At 45.9% G+C, this 24,162-nt stretch overlaps 2 protein-coding genes and 1 long non-coding RNA gene across 4 annotated transcripts in view; all 3 read left to right on the top strand.

The window, feature by feature from the left end:
- F11R (F11 receptor) overlaps positions 1 to 14,976 on the top strand; it is a 30,631-nt gene extending 15,655 nt beyond the window's left edge. The window contains exons 3-9 of one of the 2 annotated variants that reach the window (XR_014519803.1): positions 511 to 618; positions 2,141 to 2,284; positions 4,497 to 4,699; positions 5,920 to 6,022; positions 7,714 to 7,821; positions 9,492 to 10,852; positions 13,818 to 14,976. Coding sequence is in view for 1 of the 2 variants with exons in the window: in XM_083478137.1 (XP_083334263.1) it covers positions 511 to 618; positions 2,141 to 2,284; positions 4,497 to 4,699; positions 5,920 to 6,022; positions 7,714 to 7,825; positions 10,801 to 10,852; positions 13,818 to 13,853 (758 nt within the window). In the remaining variant the exon portion in view is untranslated. Of the gene's footprint in view, positions 1 to 510; positions 619 to 2,140; positions 2,285 to 4,496; positions 4,700 to 5,919; positions 6,023 to 7,713; positions 7,826 to 9,491; positions 10,853 to 13,817 lie in introns of both variants that reach the window. The other variant, XM_083478137.1, reaches the window with a different exon arrangement.
- Positions 1 to 22,794, top strand: part of LOC310694754 — a 75,691-nt gene extending 52,897 nt beyond the window's left edge. Inside the window, exon 2 of the long non-coding RNA XR_014519807.1 lies at positions 22,581 to 22,794. This is a non-coding gene — a long non-coding RNA (uncharacterized lncRNA). The remainder of the gene's footprint in view (positions 1 to 22,580) is intronic.
- Positions 17,742 to 20,587, top strand: LOC310694717 (interferon-inducible GTPase 5-like). Its single transcript, XM_083478076.1, has 2 exons — positions 17,742 to 17,919; positions 19,221 to 20,587. The coding sequence occupies exons 1-2, from the start codon at positions 17,913 to 17,915 to the stop codon at positions 20,543 to 20,545; spliced, it is 1,332 nt and encodes a 443-aa protein (XP_083334202.1). The 5' UTR covers positions 17,742 to 17,912; the 3' UTR covers positions 20,546 to 20,587.
- Positions 22,795 to 24,162: the final 1,368 nt, after the last annotated feature.

The following is a 24,162-nucleotide window of genomic DNA, read 5'->3' as shown; positions in this document are numbered from 1 at the left end:
TACAAAACACAGCCCATGCTGTTTTATTTTACATGATGGATTCAGATTTCACAAAACTTTCATTCCTCAAATGACAGCTTGTCCCCAATAGTTACCCTCATCTACTTATCTGGAGCCACAGATACGAAGCCATTGATTTAGTGAATCTTCATCTCAAAAGTGCCCTGTAAATAGAATACCCCAAAGAATGTCCTTGAGGGAGGGAGAGACAGAGAGTGCATTTTTTGGAAAAAGCATTCTTCTAACCTTTGCAGTACATGAGAAAAGCCTCTTTTGCCAAAATTATAGCCAGTTGTTTCCTGGGGCTTTGGTGCAGTGGCTCTGGGCCTGTTTAAAGGGCATTCTGTTTCGGTGCCCACAACCCAGGTCTCAGGCAACTTCCTGGAGCTTGGATGATGCTTCTTCTCTTGGAATTTGTGCCAGACTCTCCTGGTAATCCATGTGTCCCAATGTGATGCTTTTCTGCCTTCCCGCTTACCCGTGTTCTTTTTCCCCTTTAACATTTTTTAGAAGCACGACTGCCTTGCAAGGCATACCAGGGCTCCCCAAGGCGTGTGGAGTGGAAATTCCAGGGGGATGGCGCCACAACACTCTTCTATTTTGACGGTCACTTCACAGGTGGGTAGTTTAACTGTGTGTGCGTTCGTGTTTTGGAGGATGAGTTAATTCTAAAAGGGGACTTTTGGGGTCCTAGAAGATAACTTCTGCTGAAGCTGGAACCCTTTATTCTTATTGTCTGCCGTATGGGTCCTACCTGGATAGGTCATAGGGAGAAACCAATTGGGTCAGGAGAGGTGTACATCCGTTTCCTTGATTCAAGGCGGGGGGGGGGGGGGAGGAGGTTGTCCCTCTTCCCTGTTGAACATCCATCTGCCTTGCTAGGTTGTTTGTCCTGCTGTCTCCTTGTTTCCAGTGTTTGTAGTACCTGAAACTGAGCCTCTAAGGCAGAGTAGGGATGCTGTTGGCATACCAGCTGCCTAACTTCCTTCCAGAGCTGGATTTGGCCTTCTTGGCTAGCTTTCCTAGGACCTTTCAAGATCTTCCTACATTGCTCAGATTTCAGCAGGGCTTCTATTTGATGCCAGATATTTTATTTTATTTTATTTTATTTTATTTTATTTAGCTAGCTTTACTCATGGAAATGACTCACAGTGACTTAGACACAATAAAAATACTAGCCAGTTACAGTAAAGGCAATCAGTAAAATCAAAACTTATCCATGCCCAAATAAAAGGCAGGCGAGCCATTCCACAAGCAGGGAGCCACCACGGAAAAGGCACGTTCTTGTGCTGCCACCCTCCCTGTGCTGGTAGCACATGGAAAGGGGCCTTAATGACTTAAATGTCATCAGATAGACACCCCTCTTGCCAAGGAACAATCAGAAGCCAATTTTAAGCCTCCCAATGGATCCTTCGCGGCAGTCTTTATCTGCCCCACACCTGGCATTGGGTGTGGGCAGTGGGGGGCCTACATTTTGTGGCCCTGAAGCTTGATCTGTTATGGGGGGCCCTTTGTAACCAGCAATAAGGTCTGGGTAACAGCTGCTACCTACTTCAATGGGGTCGTTCCACAGCAGATCACTACAAATTTTTCTTTAAAAAATTAACTACCACATCTCAGATTTTGATTAAAATTGCTGTACTGGATTATCTCACATGTCAAAATCAATAAAGTGAATAAAAAAATCCTCTTCCTTCCTGTGGAATGCCTTCCCATCAGACGTCAAGGAGAGAAAGAACTAATCCAGTTTATATGTACTGTAAGCCACCCCAAGTGGCTGGGGAAACCCAGCCAGATGGGCGGGATATTGTTATTAATATTATTATTTAGTTATGGGGGATAAAAATTAGGGAAATGTTATATACACGTGTGATGCATCATAGAATGATGAGATTGGGTCTACTAGACCCATTTTTAAAAACCAATATGGACTAAATTCACTTCTGGGAGTGTTCCCATGTTAAGTTGGGAGAAAACAGCCTTGTTCAGGGCCCCTACTAGACAGAATTAGACCCTGCAGTCTGACGATTCCACCAGTACTGAGGTAAAATTATCACCACTTGTGCTGAAGTATTCCCCGGAAGGGCTTATTCCCTGGTGTTTTCTCATGCTCTGAGAGCCTTCTTTTTCCCCCCCACAGACCCCTACAAGGATCGCGTCCAGTTCTATCCCAATGAACTCTATTTCAAATCGGTGACTCGGAAAGACACGGGCCTGTACATCTGCGAGGTGCTTGTCCCTCCAGAGGACTTTCGACATTCCTCTGTGCGGCTCATTGTTCAAGGTACAAAATGTCATTTTATGTCCAGAATCTTTCATGGCCCTGACCACTGGCCTCCAGAAGCTCAACGGCCCAAAGGTCTCTCAGCGCTCTTGTGTCAAGCAGCCCATTAATGAGGAATTAATTATTTTAATACCTCAACCACAGCAATTGGTAGCCTCACAGCTGGATTACTGCAATACTTTCAGTGCGGGGCTGCCCTGGGGGTTGATTCAGAGGCTGCAGCGGGCACAGAATGTGGCGGCTTAGTTGCTTGTTGGGGGAGAAACAACCATCAGCATAGAACGCCTTGCTTGCAGGATTTGCACAGGCTTCCCATTTGCTACCAGGCCAAGCTATATACATACAGTAAAAGGCCACATGCAGCTCACGACCAGCTTACTTGAGAAACCACCTTGCCCCTTAATACTGCCAGGAAGATTGCTGTGGTCTGAAGGAGAATCTCTCCTGCAAGTTCCTAAGATCTCAGAATCCCACTCCGCGGAGCAGGGCTGCCCCTGTTCTGTGGAAGAACATTCCTGCCAAGATATGCCAATCAATTCCTCATCCCTGGGAACTCTGGGAAATTGGAGCTCTGTAAGCGGAATAGTGGGGCCTCCTAGCAACTCTCGGCACCCTTAAGAAACTACACCTCCCACAATTCTTTGGGGGAAGCCATGACTGTCCAAAGTGATATAACTGTGCTTTTAATTTATGGTGCGAAATGGACATTAGTTAGAAGATGGCAACAATGATGACAATATTATTAGTGCAATATTGAGGAGGTTTCTCTGTGTGTATTCCTCACCCAGATCTAACTAGAGAATACGGAGAATAATAAGAAGGCTAGCTATTGCCCTAACAAGATTTTGATGGGATGTTTCCTCAAAGGCAAAATAATAGTGGGGTGTTTTCCCCTTCAGAGTCAGGCTTCCCATACAGTGGTGCACAAGCTTTGTTCAGGTGGCACATAGGAAGCTGCCTTATACTGTTGCTCCATCCAATTCAGTATTGTCTACACTGACTGGCAGCGACTCTGAGGTTTCAGGCAGGAGCCTCTTAACAGCCGTACCCAGAGGTGCTGGGAATTGAATTTAGGAGCTTCTTGGGGGTAAAGCCGACGCTCTACCACTGAGCTGTGGCCCTTCCCCTGGTCCGTGGTGTGTCTGTAAAAATACAGTGGTACCTCAGGTTACATACGCTTCAGGTTACAGACTCTGCTAACCCAGAAATAGTGCTTCAGGTTAAGAACTTTGCTTCAGCATGAGAACAGAAATTGTGCTCTGGCGGCGCGGAGGCAGTAGGAGGCCCCATTAGCTAAAGTGGTGCTTCAGGTTAAGAACAGTTTCAGGTTAAGAAAGGACCTCCGGAACAAATTAAGTATTTAACCCGAGGTACCACTGTACAACGAAAAAAATGATCCAGGGTCTAGCGCCGGGCAATGCAATTGCAACAACAAGCAGAATCCCCCCTGCCCAATTTGTTTATTTGATTTTCCATGTTACAATTTACAGTCATACCACAACACCTTCCATAAGTACAAGATTCCCACGAATCTCTAGACTTTCTTCCTTCCCCTCTGTGGGTCCCATTGTTAAACGGCATTTTATATGATAATCCGAAAATTTTATATCTCCATTGTATCCATAGTTCTCGTTACATTACAAGTGTTATTGCAATCCCAGTAACATTTTTAATTGTTTGCAGTGGTCCCCAAGGTAAATTATAAATCTTCCCCATTCCTTATTGAAATGTTGGTCTTCCTGATTTCTGATTTTTCTGGTCATTTTTGCCATTTCGGCATAGTCAAGCAACTTGATCTGCCATTCTTCTCTGGTAGGGACTTGTGTCTTCTTTCTATCTCTGGGCTAGCAGCATCCACGCAGCTGTCGTTGCATACATAAGCAGTCTTTTCTGTTCCTTTGGAATTTCGGCGCCTAGAATTCCTAATAGAAAAGCTTCTTGTTTTCTTTTTGTAAGTGTTATTTTAAACATTTTATTCAATTAATTATAAATCATTTCCCATTAAAAATCGTTTAAGTGATCCACTTAGATCCACCAGCAATTTTCAAGTAGTCTGGGGACCTCTGGTTTAGAGCAAATGAATTTAGAACCAGTGGAGTGCATGTTTTTCAAGTTGTCCTGCACAGCTGCTCGCCTTTCACAAACTAACTGAGCGTTCCTGCAACAACACCACCACCTTTGTTTCTCTAACGGACGTCTCTTGGCCTTGCAGTCCCGCCCTCGAAGCCCAAGGCCCAAGTCCCCTCTGTGGTCACCATTGGCACCAAAGCGGTTCTCACCTGCGTGGAGACAGACGGCTCCCCGCCTCCCACCTTCACCTGGTTCAAAGACAACATCCCGATGCCCCAAGACCCCAAAACCAACTCCCTCTTCAGGAATTCATCCTACACGATGGACCCCAAGACGGGGCTTCTGGTAGGGTCTTGAAAACAGGTTTTGAGCTTTGTGAATTCTGTTATATTTGGGGTGGTGGTGGTGGTGCTACTCTGACTTTGGTTTTGGGGGTGGGGAGAGAAGAAGAAGAGGGGGGAAACCCATTGCATTCCGCAACTCGCTTTTTATTTTTATTTATTCCGTAACATACACTGCTTGACTGTAGAAAACACCTCAAAGCACTTACTGCATTATTCACACTGAGATGGTTACACAGTGTAATTCTGCTCTGGCAAGCTTTTGAAGGCCTTTGGCTGAGAGTCGACAAGTGGGAACTATTGAAAAGTTTGGCAGCCTTGTGTGTTGAAAAATAAGGGGTCCTTGGGCATGAGGTTTGTTGAGAGGGGAGGCCAGTAGTGAGGAATAGTAAGTCTTCTACTCTCAGTTATGCTTCCTTAACGCCACACGCACACTAGTCTTTATTTTATTTTGCCTTTATGTCCCACCTTCTTCTCCCAAGGTGGCTTTTGTGGTTCTCCCCACACACACCTCATTTAACTCCCCACAAAAACCCTTTGAGGTAGGTTAGGCTGAGAGGCACTGACTGGCCCTCAAGATCACCCAGGGAGCTTCATGGCCGAGTGAGGATTTGAACCCTAGTCTCCCAGGTCCTAGTCGGACACTAACCACTACGCCTCACTGCCTTACGTAAGGCGCCATGATACCACCGTAGATAGTCATGGCTTCCCCCAAAGAATGTTATTTTCAAGGGTGCTGAGAGTTTTTTGGAGGCCCTCCTATTTCCATCACCGAACTACCAAGTTTCCAGAGTTGCCTAGGAAGAGCGGTCGGCTGTTGAAGCACGCTGGGAATTGTAGCACGGCGAGGGGAATAGGGGATCTCCTAACAAATCTCAGCACCCTTAACAAACTACAGTTCCGGGGATCCTTCTTGGGAGGGGGAAGCCAAGACATTTTAAAGGGGCCTAGGTTTCTTTGGGAGAACATGAAAGTGGGGTTGAAGATAGTGCCCCATACTAAGTACAAAAAAGGCAAGAAGTAACTGTATCGTTCTGCTTGCGTGCTGTTTTAAATCAAACTATGGTTTGAAGGTGAACACACAGCAGGCTGGCATGGGCTGAAATTGTCGATTCTTTGCACCTCCTTCCCCATTACTTCTGGCTTTCGAGTAGACAAGAAAGGTCTCCTGACCCCTGGGAATTGCATGCTGCAGAGACCCCTCTTTTTCTCCCTCTCTTTCAGTCTTTTGAGCCCGCGATGGCCTATGACGCTGGGGACTACTACTGCCAGGCAGACAACAAAGTCGGGGCCCCCCAGAAGTCCGACACGGTGCGCATGGAGACCAGTAAGTAGGCCCGACTGGTGGTGGGTTGCCTTAATGGCCGGCTCTACTGTTTGGTTATGGAGGGAACGAACACCTGAGAGCAGAGCTTTGCAACCTGAACCCAAATGCCTTTACAGATATTTATGAAAAATGCATAAATACATAATATTCCAGAGCTTCCCTTATATATTATTTAGGTTTTAGGGGTTTTGGAGGATGAAGGCACTGGAAACAGTTTACTTAATAACGTTAGCGCTCTCTTTTGTGCCTAAATATATGTGTATACCTGGAATGATGTGAAAGAGTTAATTGCAATTTTAGATTTGACTGGTGTATTATCTGTTGCAGTTGCCCACTTTTCACTTACATTGTATTTGTTCAGTGTGTGTGTGTGTGTGTGTACACACACAAACAACAACAACATGGCACTAGTAACAGATGACAATTAAAATAAAAATAGAAGGGGATATCTAGAAATAAACATAATAGGAGCACATTTCCAAAATCAAACAAAATAAATTAATATCACAAGCTTGCAAATGTGTATATTATCCTGTACCTTATTCCTCCAGTACATTATAAAAAGACTCCCATTTCTCAATACTGTAAAGGCATCTTCTTGTCTCCCCTCTGTGTTTCTTACCATCTCTGTAAGCTTAACCATACATATACTGTGTCCCAGATATTAGTTATGCATTCTCTTGAGGGTGGTATTCTCATTTCTGCCCCGCCCCCAATTTTGACAAATGCTGTAACCATTCTGGCAGCAAGTTAAGAGATGTTTGCATTAATTCCCTGTCCCCTTGGTGCAGTTTCTTCAACATATTTAGATGGTAAAATTAGAGGGTCCATGGGTAAGGTATAGCCAGTTATTACTTCATTATGTTCTAGTATTCTTTTTATGAATAATGAATTTCCGAATATGAAATTTTGGTGCTCTCAGAGGGAGCTTAACATCCCTCCCTCATTGTCTACAGCCTTGATCGATACTAGGATACGGTGATTTAGAAGGTGCTTTCCACTATTGGGAAAAAAAGGTCAGGAATTTCCCAAGATGAGTTGGCTGAAGTATGGGATTGGAGAAGTGGAAGTAAGATCACGAACAAAAGGATCTTGGTGACAGGGCAGGAATGATGAAAAGATACCTGAAACTAATCCATTAATTGGCGTTCCAAATACATTCTAGTATTTGTCTTTGGAAAAAACAGGATAAGGCCGCAGAAGCCTAGTAGGAATGGGGAATTGCCAGATAAAGAGGAAAGTTATTACAGGTGTGGGGTGGCACTCCCAAGGCAGTTGGCCAAAGGTGACAACAGGCCTCAGGCGGAAAAAAACCATCATTAGACACCCCTGCTGTAAAGAGAGAAATGAGTAAGAAACAAAATCTCACTGTGTGTTAGGTTTGCTGCCCCACTTCAGCCAAAGTTGAAGGAGAAAACCTCCAGTGAATTAGAGTCGGTCCAAGGTATACAGGTGTACAGGTGTCACCAGACGGACTCTCCTTCATTGGAGGTTTTGAAGCAGAAGTTTGGATGGCCGCCTGCCAGGGATTCTTTACCTGCGACTCCTGCATCGCACTAGAATGACCCTCAGGGTCCCTTCCAACTCAACAATTCTATGATTCCATGCTGTTTTGCCAGACTGTGTAGGGTCTTGCTGTGTGACAGGCTCCTTTTCAGAAGAGCTGAATACCATCTTCCCTTTCTGTGCAGGTGAAGTCAACGTGGGCGGCATTGTTGCTGCTGTGGTGGTGCTTCTCATCGTCCTAGGCCTGGTGATCTTTGGGGTCTGGTTTGCCTACAGCCGGGGCTTCTTCAGCAGTAAGTAGCAGGCTATGCACTTGAACCGATCATGTCATGCAATGTTTAGTTTGATTATACATGCGGCTTCCTCCACTGGCAAGGTTTTCTGGGCTTGGCGTTTGGTTTAATATCCCATGCACTTCCCCAAATAGGTGGGAGCCTGCAATATGGGGATGACATTGGACTCCCTTACATGGTTGTCAAATCGTAGCCATAAATGACATAGGTGAGGTGCTTGTAAGGCTCTTCAACAATCCTGTGAGGCAGCTGTGCCAGCTGTGGCTCAGGGGAGCTGTAGCCAATAACCTCTGGAAAGAACCTAGCTGGCAAAAGGCTGACCTAGGCTACAGACTAAACATTTAACGCACTGTGATGAACTTGAAACTGTCATGGCTTCCCCCAAAGAATTTTGGGAGCTATAGTTTATTAAGAGTGCTAAGAGTTGTTAGGAGGCCTCTGTCCCTCTCCCAGTGCTACAGTTCCCATTAAAATTGTTATTCCATTTTGGCAGTTGTAGCTCTTTGAGGGGAATTGTGGGTCTCCTAGCAACCCTGCACCCTTAACAAAAATAGCCAGGCCACATTCACACCATACATTTATAGCAGTATCCTATCACTTTACACTGTCATGGCTTCTCCCAAAGGATCCTGGGAAAGGAAGTTTCTTAAGGGTGCCCTGTTCCCCTCAGAGGGCTACGATTTCCAGAGCGGATTAATAGTTATTTCATATTCCCAAATGTGGAGTCTAAGAAATAGTCTCCAGACAGAAGTTTTAGGATTAAGAACTGTTGAGAATCTTCTTTATTAAAAAGTGGTAGCTTTGAGAGCTGCACAGAGGACAAGGTCTTGGCCTAGCCCCTCACAGGAAACTCTGCATACAAGCAGAGAGGATAGCTTTTTAGAGACATGTTACAAAGCATCAAAGCAAGTGTCACAAATATGACCGCAAGCAGTCAGTTTAGACTTGGAACAACACGAAAGGGAAGTTGATCAGCAAATCAGCTGAATGTGACTTTTTGCAGTCTAGACAGTAGAGCATCTGAGGTACTTTCAGAAGATACCGCTGCATTCCTTCCTTCTCCTTTTCTGAAAAGCTTGAAACATCACATCTTCTCCCTCTCTCCTGTGTCTGACTCCTTTCAAGAAGTCGGATAGGAACAGAGTTTACTGGGATTAGTCAAGTGCCCCCAAAATAAGTCCAAGTAGATCCTAACCCAATTTTGTCTCCACACCGGGAGCTCTTCAAATTCTACATTTCCCAGGATTCTCTGAGGGAAGCCATGACTGTTCAAATGATACAATCCTGCTTTAAATGTAGAGTGTGAATGCGGCCTGGCTGTAGTTTGTTAAGGGTGCTGAGAGTTGTGAGGAGATCGCCCCCTATTCTCCTCCCAGAGCTACAATTCCCAGACTTCCCAGAGAAGAGGGGTTGACTGTTAAACCACTGTAGAAATTGTAGCTCTGGAAGTGGGAAATACGGGTGTTTCTTCAGAACTCTTCAGCATCTTAGCAAACTACAGCTCCCAGGACTCTTTTGGGGAAGGAGCCATGACTGTTTAAAGGAGTGTCACTGTGCTTTGAATGTATAGTGTGAATGTAATTGTCAGAAGAAGAAGATTTGCCCAAATGATTTGAGGAAACTGAAGTTTGCCTTGTTGACTAAAGTTTTGTTTTTTCCCTCTTTTTCAGAAAGAAGAGAGTGAGTAGAAGCTTGGCCAGTTGGGTTGGCGGCATCGGTGTCTCCTCCACCAGAACCCTTCTTCCCAGCCCGCATTGCCCTGCCAGTCTCATCCTCTCCCCACATATTCCTCCTGCCCCCAAAACTCTTATATGTTGGCTGAGGCTTGGGGGCCTCTGGGCTCCCCTTGGCCTCTTTCCTAACCACCGAAGAGGGTGGCACTTGCGGAAAGAGCCATGGTGCACCAGCCTCCTGATGGGAGCCTCTGGGTATCAGGTGCCCAGAGTTATTTATTAACGAACTTGGATACATTGCTTATATGCCAAAAGGGGTTGCATCTGGTGTTAGCCCTACTCAAGAGTAGACCCGCTGAAATTAACCAGCATGGCTAAGGTGGGTCTGCTCTAAATAGGGCCACATTCATGCCATGCATTTAAAGCGCTGTGGTGCCACTTTAAACAGTTATGGCTTCTTCACCCAAAGAATCCTGGGAACTGTAGTTTGAGAGTTGATAGGACACCCGGATTCTCCTCACAGAGCTACAGTTACCAGAGTGGTTTAGCACTCAATCTTGCTTCACAGGGAACTCTGTTGACTCCTCTTACGAGCCAACAGTGTGATGCAGCAGCAAACAAAAGCAAATGCGATTCCAGGCTCCATCAATAGAAGTAGAGTGTCCACCTCAAGGAAAGCCAAAGTGCCACTCTGTTCTGCCTTGGTTAGACCCCCCCCCCAACCTGGATTCTTGTGTCCAGTTTTGGGTGGCACATTTTAAGAAAGGTGAGGACAAGCTGGAAAGTGTGCAGAGGAGGGCGACCAGGGTGGTCAGAGGCCTGGAGACCAAGCCTTATGAGGAATGGTTGAGGAAGTTTGGGATGTTTAGAGAGGTGATAGGATAGCCATCTTCAAATATTTTAAGGCTGTCACATGGAAGATGGAGCAAGCTTGTTTTCTGTTGATTCAGAGGGTGGGACCCAAATTGATGGATTAAAATGACAAGGAAATTCCAACCAAACATTAGGAAGAACTTTCCGAAGGTACGGCCTTTTGACAATGGAACGGACTACCTGAGAAGGTGGACTTTCCTTCACTGGAGGTTTTTAAGCAGAGGTTGCCAGGGATTCTTGAGCTGAGGGTGGGACTAGATGACCCTTGGTGGCCCCTTCCAACTCTGCAAGCTGTGAATTGTATGGTGTGAATATGGCCTGGGATTTAGCTGAATGGCACCCTCAGCATTCCACCTTCTGCCTACGCTTCTGGGATATCTTCCTCTATTGCCAGGTCCCTGCCTCTAATTTCTCATTTCTCCACTTGTTTTAGCACCACCAGCAATAAGAAGGTCATTTACAGCCAACCTTCTACCCGAAGTGATGTAAGTAGAACAGGAACTTGCTCTGTTCTTTCCCCAGAAAAGCTGGTTTTGTTAGGCGTGGCAATGGTGTAATGAGTGGTGTTTTTGGCAGCCTCCGACTGGGAGGAATGATGGGGCCACTCGAGTCTCTGGTGGCTTTGCAAACGTGTTCATGAATTTATTTCTTTATTTGGAAGAGCAAAAGGTGGGACATGATTTTGCTTAAAGCAGGGATAGTCAACCTTTTTATACCTACCACCCACTAATCCACCTTTCTTTATGGTAAAAATTCCTTACCGCCCACCAGTGCTCGATGGAAGGAGGATTCAGCTTGTGCCATAGAACCCCCTGCCGCCCACCTAGAATCCTGGTTGACAACCCCTGGTTTAAAGGGTACCTATGTAGGTTCTCTCGGACAGCACACACCAACTCGGGTGATTTCCTAGACCAGTGGTTTCCAAACTTTTGGGGAGCCACTGCCTCCTTGGTGCCATGAACCCACCCCCAGTGCCCCCTACCCAACCCAGTAAAATGAATTCTTCAGAACTGAAGTTCAAAACAGTAACAAACTGATCGCGTGCTTATATGAAAAATAAATACATGCCAAAATAAATATATGATCTGATCTAAGCTTGTAGATAGATAGATAGATAGATAGATAGATAGATAGATAGATAGATAGTTGCTTTCGTAGATTTTCACGGGTACAGGAATGCAGGTTTTGGTGTCTTCGGGTGTCTTCCCGTGTAAGAGTTGGGGTGTCTAGGCGACGTTTCGACGAGGTCTCACTCGTCATCTTCAGGCTGGTGCTTACGGCTTCTTGTTACTGGAACAGAGCAGGATCTCAGTGTTTGAGTTCCTATAAATACTGTTGAGGGGGTGTGGTGTATTCTGGGCAGAGAGGAAGTTCCCAGGATAGTGTGACTTTTCTTCTTTTGTTCCTTAATTACTTGAGGGATATCTTGAGTGATTTCTTGAGTGATATTCTGAGTACCACTTAGGAGGGTCATTAAGAGTGGATTAGTTGCTAAAGCTTTCGTGTCTTGACCTCTTGAGCTTGTGAAGAGTTTTTCTGAGAAGATGGCTGTACTGCACTTAGTTGTGTTCTGGCTTGGCTTCGTGTATAGGGGCGAGCTGTGGTTTTGTGCCCTGTGCCAGTCAGATCTGTGTAGGGATTGCAGGGGGGTGTAGCATCCGGAGGTGTCACAACATGAACAAGCGTGACGACACGTCCCGCCTGCCAGACATCTGGAAATTAGCCCTCCCCACAAAAACCGACACCAGAACCAGAGGCACACAGAACACCATCACCAATCAACCACACCAGACCCAAACCCAGACCCTCTCCACAGATAAATTACAGACACCATCCAGTAGCCAAACCATAGTGGCACCTCCGGATGCTACACCCCCCTGCAATCCCTACACAGATCTGACTGGCACAGGGCACAAAACCACAGCTCGCCCCTATACACGAAGCCAAGCCAGAACACAACTAAGTGCAGTACAGCCATCTTCTCAGAAAAACTCTTCACAAGCTCAAGAGGTCAAGACACGAAAGCTTTAGCAACTAATCCACTCTTAATGACCCTCCTAAGTGGTACTCAGAATATCACTCAAGAAATCACTCAAGATATCCCTCAAGTAATTAAGGAACAAAAGAAGAAAAGTCACACTATCCTGGGAACTTCCTCTCTGCCCAGAATACACCACACCCCCTCAACAGTATTTATAGGAACTCAAACACTGAGATCCTGCTCTGTTCCAGTAACAAGAAGCCGTAAGCACCAGCCTGAAGATGACGAGTGAGACCTCGTCGAAACGTCGCCTAGACACCCCAACTCTTACACGGGAAGACACCCGAAGACACCAAAACCTGCATAGATAGATAGATAGATAGATCGCAGCAAAGAATATTGCATGAAAAATATTTTGACACAATCTTACTAACAAAAACATAAGGGGTGAATGAAGTTTATAGCATAGAATATTTATTTATAACTACCAAACATGCACAAACCCTCACCTACCACAGATGTACAATAACTTATTTATAAGAAAATAAATAGCTATTATTGTGACGACTCAGCATCATAGCTACAAACAAACGTGACCAAAGTAAATAGCTTTGAAAGTGATAAGAGCGGTAATACTTTACATATGAAGCAAGGGAGGTGTTTTGCTCTAGGCTCTAGCCTGGTCATTTGTTAAATAAGTGATCTGTGTGCTTGGAGGGGCCCCCTGCAACGCCCCTTTGCCTGATTCCCCCCCCCCCCAATGTAATCCCCTCCCAAGGAGTGGTCCTGCCCACTTTGGGAATCACTGGTCTGGAGAAAAAGTATTGGCTGTGTCCAAGCTACAAGTTTGGATGTTGGGTGGCTGTTCTTGGCCTGTTACAGAAAAAATCCAAAGGTTAATAATAATAATAATAATAATAATAATAATAATAATAATAAATAATTTATTTATACCCTGCCCATCTGGCAGGGTTTCCTCAGCCACTCTGGGTGGCTTGCAGCATATCTAAAAACATAATAGTGGTTCAGTGCCCCAGCTTCAACACACAGTCGCACACACCTGCGACAGGAAGCCCACCTTAACAGGATTAGAAGAAGCCAATGTGTGTGACAAGTTTTGAACGCATGGAAAGTGCAATATCAGGGCAAAGTGTTTATTATTAAACACTCTGCCATCCTTTTGTGGCCACGTGGCCATTGTTAGCAATCGTGGCATGCTGGTGGTGCAAGATCACTCTCAAAGACGGGAGGAGACGCAGGCGTACAGCTAAGAGCTGTGAGGATTATGCACCTTGAAACTTTGGGGTTCTGAATTTATGCGGTCTGGCTCTCTACAGCAGCCTCCCCCAAGCTGGCTGAGGACTGATGAGACTTGTAGTCCAAAGCCCCCGCTGCGGGGAAGGCTGCCCTGCTGGCTTTCTCATGCTGTGTAACTTAGAGGTTTCTTCTCTCTCTCTCTCTTTTTCCAGGGTGAATTTAAACAGACGTCTTCCTTCTTGGTCTGATCTCCACTCTCATGTTGCCTTCCACCATGTATTAAAGTCTAACCTCTCCCTCCTCTTGCGGCTGTTGTAAATGTTCCTTATGAATCCTTGTAATTAAGCGTGATTTTTTTAAAGAAACTGTTTTTAAGAAAAGATGAAGTGTGCTGTTATGAATTTTGTTTTTAATGCTTTAAACCCTTGGTCACTACTCAGCTGAAGAGCATCAATTTATGGTGGTCTCATTAGGGGCCTGGCCATCGAGTGCAATCCTATCCGTGCCTACTCTGAGGGTCATATGCAATGAAGCTTTTACACAGAGGAGAACCACTGAAATTAAGAGACCAAATTTCAGAAGCTGCAGTCATAGCAAATGCAAACAGCCACCGCAGTGCCTCCTGTTTGGGTGGAATTAACTGTGAAGGGACTATTGCTGTCTTGTAAAACTTCATTGAATATCACTCACCAAGTCCTATTGAATTCAGTGAGGTTAGGATTGCAGCCTGGAAAACTTAGTTTGGGGCTCCTAGGCTTACCTTTTGACCCTTGCAAGCTGCCCAGGTTTGACCTGTAGGGCATTGCCTTTTGGGATGCCAGTGGCATCCCATAATCTGAGATGGCTTAAGTCAAAATTGTACCTATGAAATCCCTTCCTGGCCTTGAACCCCTTCTACCTCAGATTGGCCTCCAAAAAAGAAGAGAATTGGTTTTGAGAGCAGAATTAATAATCGTGTCTGGATGCTTCCTGGAAGAGTCAACGAGGGGCCAGAGGATATCGATAAATCTACCGCCACACAGTGCAAACTGGTATTGTCCTGTAGCTGCGATCCAGCACAGAATTAGAATAGGGTCTTACAGCCCAGTCCTAACCACATCTGCTTGGAAGTCAGTCTTGTTGCATTAAGCCACGGTTACTCCCAGGTACAGGATTGCAGCTGTGGCCCATTAATCTGAGAGTTCCTGCATGCGTAGCTGTGGGTTGGATTGGGCCCGGTGTTAGTGGTGGCTTTTATGCTGCGTTAGAGAGTTGGCCTTCAAACTTGAGAGTGCTATCGTATGTGCCTTTTATAAATACTGCTGCGACGTTCTCGTATCATTTTGTATGCTGGGAACAAAATTGAAAATAAACATTGCCCTTCCGTTTGAACCCTGTCTTCTGTGTTTAAATATGTTTTGCACTTCAAGTAATAGTCACAAGCGGGCAGCGGATGTCTCAGGGGTACGAGGCTATGCAGATGTAACTCCAAACCAGTCGGGTTGCGACTGTGATCGGGTGTAAGCCTTGGGCTGAGGCTGAAAAGTGGTGGTTTGATTTTGTGTGTTGCAGGGGGCTTCAAGGCAGCTTGTAAGCCTGGTTTGCAGAACCCATTGTTTGGCCAAACAATGCGTTCCCTAATCCTTGTGCACGGAGGAAGGGGAGAGCGTGGGAATCTTGAAACGGCAAACTGTGGTTTGGTGCTACCTCTGAATAGCCTCAGAATTTACCCAATGAAGGAAAGTGGAGGGGGGAAAACACTGCCACAAACATACATCTCAACCAGTCCAGTTAATGGGTTCCTGTTTGCTTATATCCCAAACAGGCCTGTGCAAGGTGGGAATAATGGCAGTTATTGGGGCGCCAGGTTGAGAACGTCTGGTTCAGCATAATGTGAAACTTTGGGCTTCTTGGCTCCTCTCTTGATGTGGCAGAGGTTGGAAAGTTTTGCTTTCAACTAACTACACAGATTCCCTTTCCTTGAACCTGGCTAATAGCGACCTGTTCCCTATCCCTGAATGAAAGCTTGCAGTTTAGGTTGTTCTAGATTTATGCATTTTGTTCACAGAAGGCAACCCCGTAATTGAAGGCATCTGGGCAGCTCATAAGAATAAAAAGGAACAAACTGCAATAAAACGGCAACATGTGACATACGATGCCACAATGAATCCCACAAGTCACTTCAAGCCTGCAGTCCTCTGCTGATTTACCAAATCCCTTTTGAAGCTGATGGCGCTGGTTTCTGAATAAACATGTATAGACTTAACATTACCAAGCAGGGAAACAGGAACTCTGCAGCAACCACAGACGGGCCTGCTTTGTCTATGGAACTAATATAGCAGTGGATATCATGCTGGATCCTTCTGGGTCAAAGTTTAAACTGTAATCGCCTTGGGGCAGAGAGCTGCCCTTTCTGTTTGTTTGTTGCACTTAAATTGCACTATATCTGGCTGATATGCAAATAATAGCACCCACACCTTCCCATTAAGAGATTTGTGAACTTCCCTCCTTTTCGCAATTTCTCTACTGTTCCTCAAATGTTCCTTCGATTAAACAAGTACGCTGGGAATTGTATTAGGGAATTGTGTGTGTGTTTGTCACTGGCTCACAAATGAGCACTGAAAAGTGACACACTGCCCTCTGCTGGCATAGCTATAAAACTGTAAGGACCCCCATCACTTTCCTGAGTGACTGCAGTCTTCTTAATTTATTGTTACAATTATATATTATTATCATTGCAATATATTGAACACCTTCTAAACCACCATCTTAAGCAATTTACACATAAGACAATTAAAAAGTTAAAAACACAAAAATAACAAATACATTTAAAATGAGATTAAGGCCCTAACAAACGGACTCTTGTGACAAAGACCCATTTATCCATCTAGGAAAACCTGTTGGAATAAATATATCTTCAATTATTTCTGGAAAGTGCAGAGCATGGGCATCTTGTTGTATTTTGATAGGGATACTATTCTACAGGACAGGAGTAGCCACACTAAACGCCCTGATCTGAGTTACTGCGGAATGGGCTTCTGAGATCTTTGGACCTTCCAGGAGAGACTCTCCCGTAGACCACAGCAATCTGCTGGATGTATAAGGGATAAAGCGGTCAATTGGGTAAGCTGGTCCTGAGATGCACATTAATACATGTGACTGGAACTTGGCCTGGTAGCGGCCGGTGAGAATCCCACAAGCAGGGTGTCATGTGCAGGCCTTCTAGCAACTTAAGTCGCTATGGCACCAAGCCACCACCTTCTGCACCACCTGCAGCCTCCAGAGCGACCCCTAGGGTAGCCCCACATAGAGTGCATTGCAGTAGTCCAGCCATGGGGTTACAAACGCATGATTAAGCTATCCTGCTCCAGGTGGCCGTAGCGGTCTTACCAACTCAAGCTGGTAAAAGACCCTCCTGAATGTCAGAGGATTCTGGGCAGATAAAAGGCAGTCCTCCTTCACGTAGAGCATAGTTAAAAGAAGGAATTGGCTCCTACAGGAGGCAGTGATGGCCACTAACTAGACTGGCTTTAAAAGAGGATTGGACAAATTCATAAAAGGAGAAGGCTTTTGGCTATGCTGTGCCCCAACAGTTGGAGGCAGCAATGGGCTCTTGTGCTCAGGTCCTGCTTCAGGATTTCCCTGTGGACAGGGGTCAGCAAACTTTTTCAGCAGGGGGCCGGTCCGCTGTCCCTCAGACCTTGTGGGGGGCCGGACTATGTTTTGAAGGAAGAAAATGAATGAATTCCTATGCCCCACAAACAACCCAGAGATGCATTTTAAATGAAAGCACACATTCTACTCATGTAAAAACACGCTGATTCCCGGACCATCCGTGGGCCGGATTTAGAAGGCGATTGGGCCGGATCCGGTCCTGGAGCCTTAGTTTGCCAACCCATGCCTTTGGAGCATTTGTTTTGCCACTGTGAGAACAAGATGCTGGACTAGGTGAGCCACTGGCCTGCATTTTATGTTCTTAGGTTTCGGTGCCTCCCAGTATGCAAACATCTCCATCCCTTCACAGGACTCTTTCCTTTCGGCACATCAAACTAGATAACCCCAGACCTGCCTCTGACATCACATTGGGGAAGCCAATTTAGCCAATTGGGAGGAGGCTCTGGGCCAAGGCTGGTTTCTATAGCACCATCCAGGCCAGGCCAGACTGCTTGGAAAACAAATGTGAGCTCCCCAAGCCCTTCGGGAGAATGCTTGCCATCTGCAGCGGCTGCTGCCCCAAACAGTGGCCCTAGAGTACAGGGAACTAGGACACCATCAAAACGTGGAACCATGGAAGGCCATCGTGGCAAGGCCTCCACATTTCTGAGGTGATGGGAGGTGAGAGACAGCAGCCCTAGTGGGGAGGTTCTGGGAAGGGAGCTTCCATGATTATGGATGGGGACAGGTTGGAGTGATTAAGGCCTGGCGTAGACTCGGAACTGTACAGTTGGAAGGGACCTCCAAGAGTCATCTAGTCCAACCCCTACAAGGCAGGACTCGCTGCTAAAGAACATACGACATTTTCACAAAGTTGACTCCCTCACAGTTGTCTTTAGGTTAGAGGGTTAGGTAGAGAGTCGGGGTTAAGGGTCAAAAGATTAATGTTTGGGGCTTATGATTAGGTGCTAGATTTGGACTTTCAGTTATTTCTAGGCTATTATTTCTAGGAAGCCACCCAGATTGGCTGGGGCAACCCAGTCAGATGCATGGGGAATGAATGAATGAATTTATTTATTTATACATACATACATACATTCCGGTACATACATGCATACTTATGGTGGCATATCTTTCTATTCACTGCTGCCATCTGGTGGCGCAATTGTGTGCCTGCAGCCTTTTTCTCCCCATTGCTGCCATCGGGTGGCATAATTGTGTAGCTGCAGCCCCTCTCTACCCAACTGCTGCCCTATGGTGGCATATTAGTGTGCCTGCAAGCCTATTGCCAGTGTGGCTCGACCTGGCAATGGCCCCACCTATCATTGGCCTCTCTGTCTTTGCCTTATCAGTCTCAATGGGCGCCAGCTGCTATTGAGCCCTGCTGAATCCAGGGTTGCTAAGTTTGTTTCTTAGCCACTGAGCTGCACACAAACACTTTGATCCTCTGTGTGATATACTCAGATTGACCTGATCAAACAAAATGAGCTGAAATAACTATATAGAGCTCGCACTCTATTGCAACAGAGATATGAAACTCCTAAAGTGAATTTCATTCCTCCAGAGCTGACTGTGATGAGGAAGGAATTGGGGTGTGTGGGTGAAATATATTTTGTTGTGTGTCCACCGAGGGGACGGAGAGTGTCCCTGTGTGGTCCAGCTGAATAGCTCAAGTCATGTGAAGTTGTGTGCTTCATGCGAGCATCCCTCTATAATGTTGCTGCTCTCTGTAGTTGTGGCAAAATGGGCATGAATTGCACAGAGGTCTCGGTGGGTGACCGATGCATGGAATCGGTGGTATTCTTTGCATGGGCAACTTCCACCATGGTTCTCTCAGTGGCAAAGCTGACAGGCCTGCTCTGCTGAACAGACAGTCTTTAGTAACTTTGCCATAATAAAGTTGAGTCCGTGCTATACCAATCAGTGTTTTATTACAAGGCTCCCATTAATTCAGTGTTGCTCGCCTGGTCTTTTCCCTCTAGGCCGACCACGTTCTTCTTGGCCAACAGTTGCCTCAAGGGCAGAGGAGGAGGACGAAGACAACGACAACGACAATGACGACAACAACAAAACCATACTGTCCAAGGAGCAGATTGAGGACCTCAAAAGGGCCTTTGAGAAAGGGAGTTTTTCTGACCTATCCGAGAGGCTCCAAGACGCTCTTCATTTCCTGGAGAACATCTGCCTGGATGTGGGTGTCGCTGGTGAACCTGGAGCAGGCAAGTCCACCTTCATCAACACCTTCCGGGATCTGCACGAGGAGGATGAGGGTGCTGCTCCTACCGGTGGGGCGGGCGCCAGTAAGGACCCTGTGGCCTATTCACATCCCAAGTACGCCAACGTGGTTCTGTGGGACCTGCCAAGCATCAGTGCTCCTGGTTTCAGCGTGAGAACTTACCTGGAGGAGATCAAAGTCTCCCGCTATGACTGCTTCATCATCCTTGCCTCTCAGCGCTTCACCTCTGCCCATGCCAAACTGTCTCGTCACATCAAGAAAGCTGGCAAGGACGTTTACTTTGTCCTCTCCAAGGTGGATGTGGAGCTGGAAGCTGCCCGCCAGAGCCAACCGTCTGGCTTCAGCGAAGCGGTGGCCCTGCAGAAGATCCGAGAGGCCTGTGTGCAAGACCTCCAGGCCGAGCGAGTGAAAGCCCCCAAGGTATTCCTGATCTCCAGCGTTGTGGCCAGCAAGTACGACTTCCCCCTCCTTGGGGAGAGCCTCAGCGAGACCCAGGGTGTGCAGAAGAGCCACTCCTTCATCTTAGCCACTCCCAACATCTCCCACCGCATCCTGGAGAAGAAGAAGGCCGCCATGGTTGAGCACATGTGGCTGGTCTCGGCAATAGCCTGCGGCCAACAGGCTGTGCCCATCCCGGCACTTTCGATCGCATGCAACGTGGACCTCCTGGCCAAGACCCTGCAGGGCTACTGCGTCAGCTTCGGCTTGGATGATTCCTCCTTAAGGAAAGCAGCTGAGCACACGGGGCAGCCTTTGGAGCAGCTCAAAGCCCTGGTCAAGTCACCGCTGGCTGTGGCCATCACCGAGGAGCAAGTGGTGGAGCTGCTGATGGAGGCAGCCAGCAAAGCGCTGAAGCTGCCCAAAGACCTGGTGCCAGTGGCTGAGGTGGGCCCGTCGTTCACCGTGGTGTACAATATGCTGAAGATTTTTGTGGACGAGGCGGCGGCAGATGCCCACCGGGTGCTGCTCAAAGTGTTTATGAGCCACAGGCCTCGAAGTGAGTCAGACCAACATGTTGTGAGCCCTGGAGGCAGCAGAGGGATCTTCTCACCCACGGACACAGAAACATAATGTCTAGAGCAGAGAAAGAAAGCTCATGGCCCAAACACTCAAGTATTCCCTGTTTCTGTGGCTTCTTCTTGCAGAAGGTTCCTCTCCCAGAAGGTTCCTGCTCTTGGTTGAGATGGTTAAAGCAGGAGCGACTCCCTCCCTCTCAGAAACAGACAGAAATACGTTATTATGTCTCAGCCCGAAATGAATAAGGCAACCAGGGCCACATTCACGCCAGACATTTAGAGTACGCTGATACCACTTTAAACCATCATGGCTTCCCCTAAAGAATTCTGGGAGCTGTAGCTTGGTCAGGGTTCTGAGGTTTTTAGGAGGCCCCTAGTTCCACAGACTGGTGTTTGTTTTGATTCAGAGGTAAAAAGTGGGTTTTCCTGTGGAAAGTGGTGGGACAAAAGAAATACCCCACTCCTGGCTTGATCCCGTGCCCACACATCACAAACCTGTGCCTAGAAATGGAGGCACAAAATGGAAGTATGAATTAGCACCCATGCTCCTCCAGCGCCTTTTAAAAAGGTGCCACCCAGGAAATTGCAGTGCTTGTTTTCAGAAATTGGGTGTTCTGTTCAAATTACCTATACTGATCCCTTTTTACTCATCAGCCTCTATTTTGGTGTCTATTTTCCTCTTAAGATGATGAAGTACACAGCCTTCACCATTATTAATTTTCCAATTCAGAGCAAAGGGGTTGCTAGAAACCAGAGAAGTGTTGAAAGTGGTAAACACTGGAAATTGGCGGATAGCAAGGAAGAAATAGAATTAAGAACCCCAAAAATTAGAAAGCAGAGGAGAAAAGATATAAATGTAATTAAATTTACAAGGAGTAGAATACATCTCAGGAATTTTAAAAACCTTTTAGAGGACAGCATTGAGCAAATGACCAGCCCTCCTCCTTGACTGACTTCAAGAAAGAGGTTGACAGTATTTGTATAACCTCGGTATTTGAAGTTAACCCTCAGTGATGGTTAACTTTCCCACCGCTTCTTAAACATACAGTGAATGTCAGGCCTCAAACTGTGTACCTCATACTTTAGATACCCCAGAGTCCTTATTCCTCACTCTCTTGGGGCCCCCCAAAAAGGTTAAAGAAAAAACACACCTGGATGTACATTTCCAAAATATAAGATAAAAAACAAATAAAATAAAACCTACATACAGCAACAGTGTTTTGTGTGGTGTAGGCTCCTATGATGTAAGTAATGGGCCCCGCCTACTAGCCTACTCCCTAAAATATCACTGGTTTGCTCATCTTTCCGCAGGGCCTGCAAGACAGAGTTGTTCCGCCAGGCCTTTGGTCAGGGCGCAGCCTGACTCCCTCCTCTGGCAACCTGCACAGAATTTTGCTTAATTGGTTGCCATCAATTTGATTTTAATTAATTTTTATAATGAAATATTTGTAGATTGTGTGACTATTTGACTGTTTGATTATTTGATTGTTGTTAGCCGCCCTGAGCCCGGCTTTGGCTGGGGAGGGCGGGATATAAATAAATTTTATTATTATTATTATTATTATTATTATTATTATTATTATTATTATTATTATTATTCTGTATACAGATTGCTTACATTCTGCATGGACTGGTTACATGGCAACATGTGCAAATAGCTTTAGATACCTATTAAGTCCATAAATTACCATACAGCATATATTCAACACAAAAAACAGTGACAGTTGGTTGTTGACAAAGGACAGCTGGACATATAAAGGGCCCCATTACCTTCAGTAGCTTAGGGCTTCATCAAACCTAAATCCAGCCCTGAGGTGGACTGCACTGAAACTGGTACCCCTGATGCCACGGCTCTTAAAAATTCACATAGAATAATTCATAGCCCACACTTTTCTTGGTTATCTATAGAATCTGAAGGCGAGATGGGGGGTGTGTGTGTTAACCACTCCAGATGTTTCAACTGCTAAAATTACTAGCCTTTTTAGCTAATGATCTCCAGGTATCGGAAAAACTGGTCAGAACAATAAGCACCCCCTGATCTCTCCTTTGACCCTGATCTGCAGTCGTCCTCAATTACACAAGGTGGATAGATTTCTGTTATGTACTGAAGTTCTCACCCTGGGCCAGCAGGGGGATACTGTAGATAGTTATGCAAATGAAGGATCGAAAGTGACGTTCAGTGATTGGATAGTTTTAGAAAGTTGCTACAGTAACGTTGTACTGGAGCTCTATATAAGCAGGCTGACTGAGCCCTTCAGGTCAGTTCTGTTCTGGCCTCTGAATAAACAAGAGCTGTTTGAAGAATCGCTGTGTCGTCTGATATGTTCACCCATAACTTAACAATTTCAACACTTCATAAATGGGGGACAAGCTAGTTCAGTGGTTCCCAAAGTGGGTAGGACTACCCCAGGGAAGCTGTGAGATTACTGGGTGGGTGGGGGTGGTGCTAAGAGGCAAGGGGCAGGATGGCCAGCGGGCACTGGGGGCGCAATTGACTCTCAGACTTTGAAAAGTTGGCATCACTGCTTCAAGTCCATCCATTTTGTTGAATTAAATAGCTTTTTGAATAAATGTGCAATAAATTGTTAGTTTTGAACTCTGTTGTGTTATTATCTTGTGGGTACCGCAAACCACTATTTTGAATAATGGTTTATTATACTGTAGGGTGGTTTGGGGGTGCCAGGAGTGAGTTTGTGGAACCAAGAGGGCGGTGGTCCAAAAATGGTTTGGGAGCCATTTTGAGCTAACCTCTATTAAATTAATAGAGAGGAAATTCAGTTGAAATTAAATCACACCCCTCAAATCCTTCATTTAATTGCTGAACTCAGTGTTGAGTAGCTCTGGCGGCTCAAGCCTCGGGGGTGTCGTTGAGCTGGAAATAATCTAACGGATGTTTAGCTAGCCACTGTTCGATATCAGGGCAAAGTAGGAGGTGTGGATTAAGTTGCCGCATCCTAGAAGGATTAAACCAGGGACTCTCACCGTGGTTATGGCAGGAGCCTAGTAAGAGACCATAATGTTACCCATAGCAGAATCACTGTTACAGTATTTGGTCATGAGAACAAAGTAGACAGAGAAATAGGATTTGACTCAACTAGAGGAAATAGAGAAATCCTGTATTAGAAGGTGCTGATGAGGTCAGACGTCAGCGCAGCCTCCGTTCAAAGTCTCAGAACATTTACAGATTGGGGTTGGTGCCATTGCCATCTGTCCCAGTGAGGAGAGAGAGCAGCTCCTTGTTTCATTCCCTGAGATGCTCTACTTACCGTATTTTTCTGTCTATAAGACGCCCCCCCATGTATAAGATGCCCCTTATTTGGGGGGACTCCAATTTGGGGACTCCCCACTCTGCACTATCTGTGTATAAGACGAGCCCAGATTTCAAACATTATTTTAGAGTAAAAAAACATACACAAAAAAGTACGGTTGTTTCACGTTTCTATTTCTTTACATATCAATTCCCCAGCTGTCATAGGCCTACTGGTTAGAGAGCTAAAGTTCTACGTGTCCATCTTCGTAGGCTGTCAAGCCTCCGATTATTTTTTTGATTTCCCATAAATCCATTAGTTATAACTGAAGTTAGAGGGGATAACCCTGGAGCCAGTTTAGGGGAGCAACTACTCCAAACTTCTAAGTGCAGCCTTTGTTGATGCAAGGTGGAATCATGTACAT

The sequence above is a fragment of the Podarcis liolepis genome (genome assembly GCF_965112155.1).
Source record: "Podarcis liolepis genome assembly, chromosome: 15".
Taxonomy (NCBI): Eukaryota; Metazoa; Chordata; class Lepidosauria; order Squamata; family Lacertidae; genus Podarcis; species Podarcis liolepis.
The sequence above is the reverse complement of the archived record's forward strand: the minus strand, read 5'-3'. Positions and strand labels throughout refer to the sequence as shown.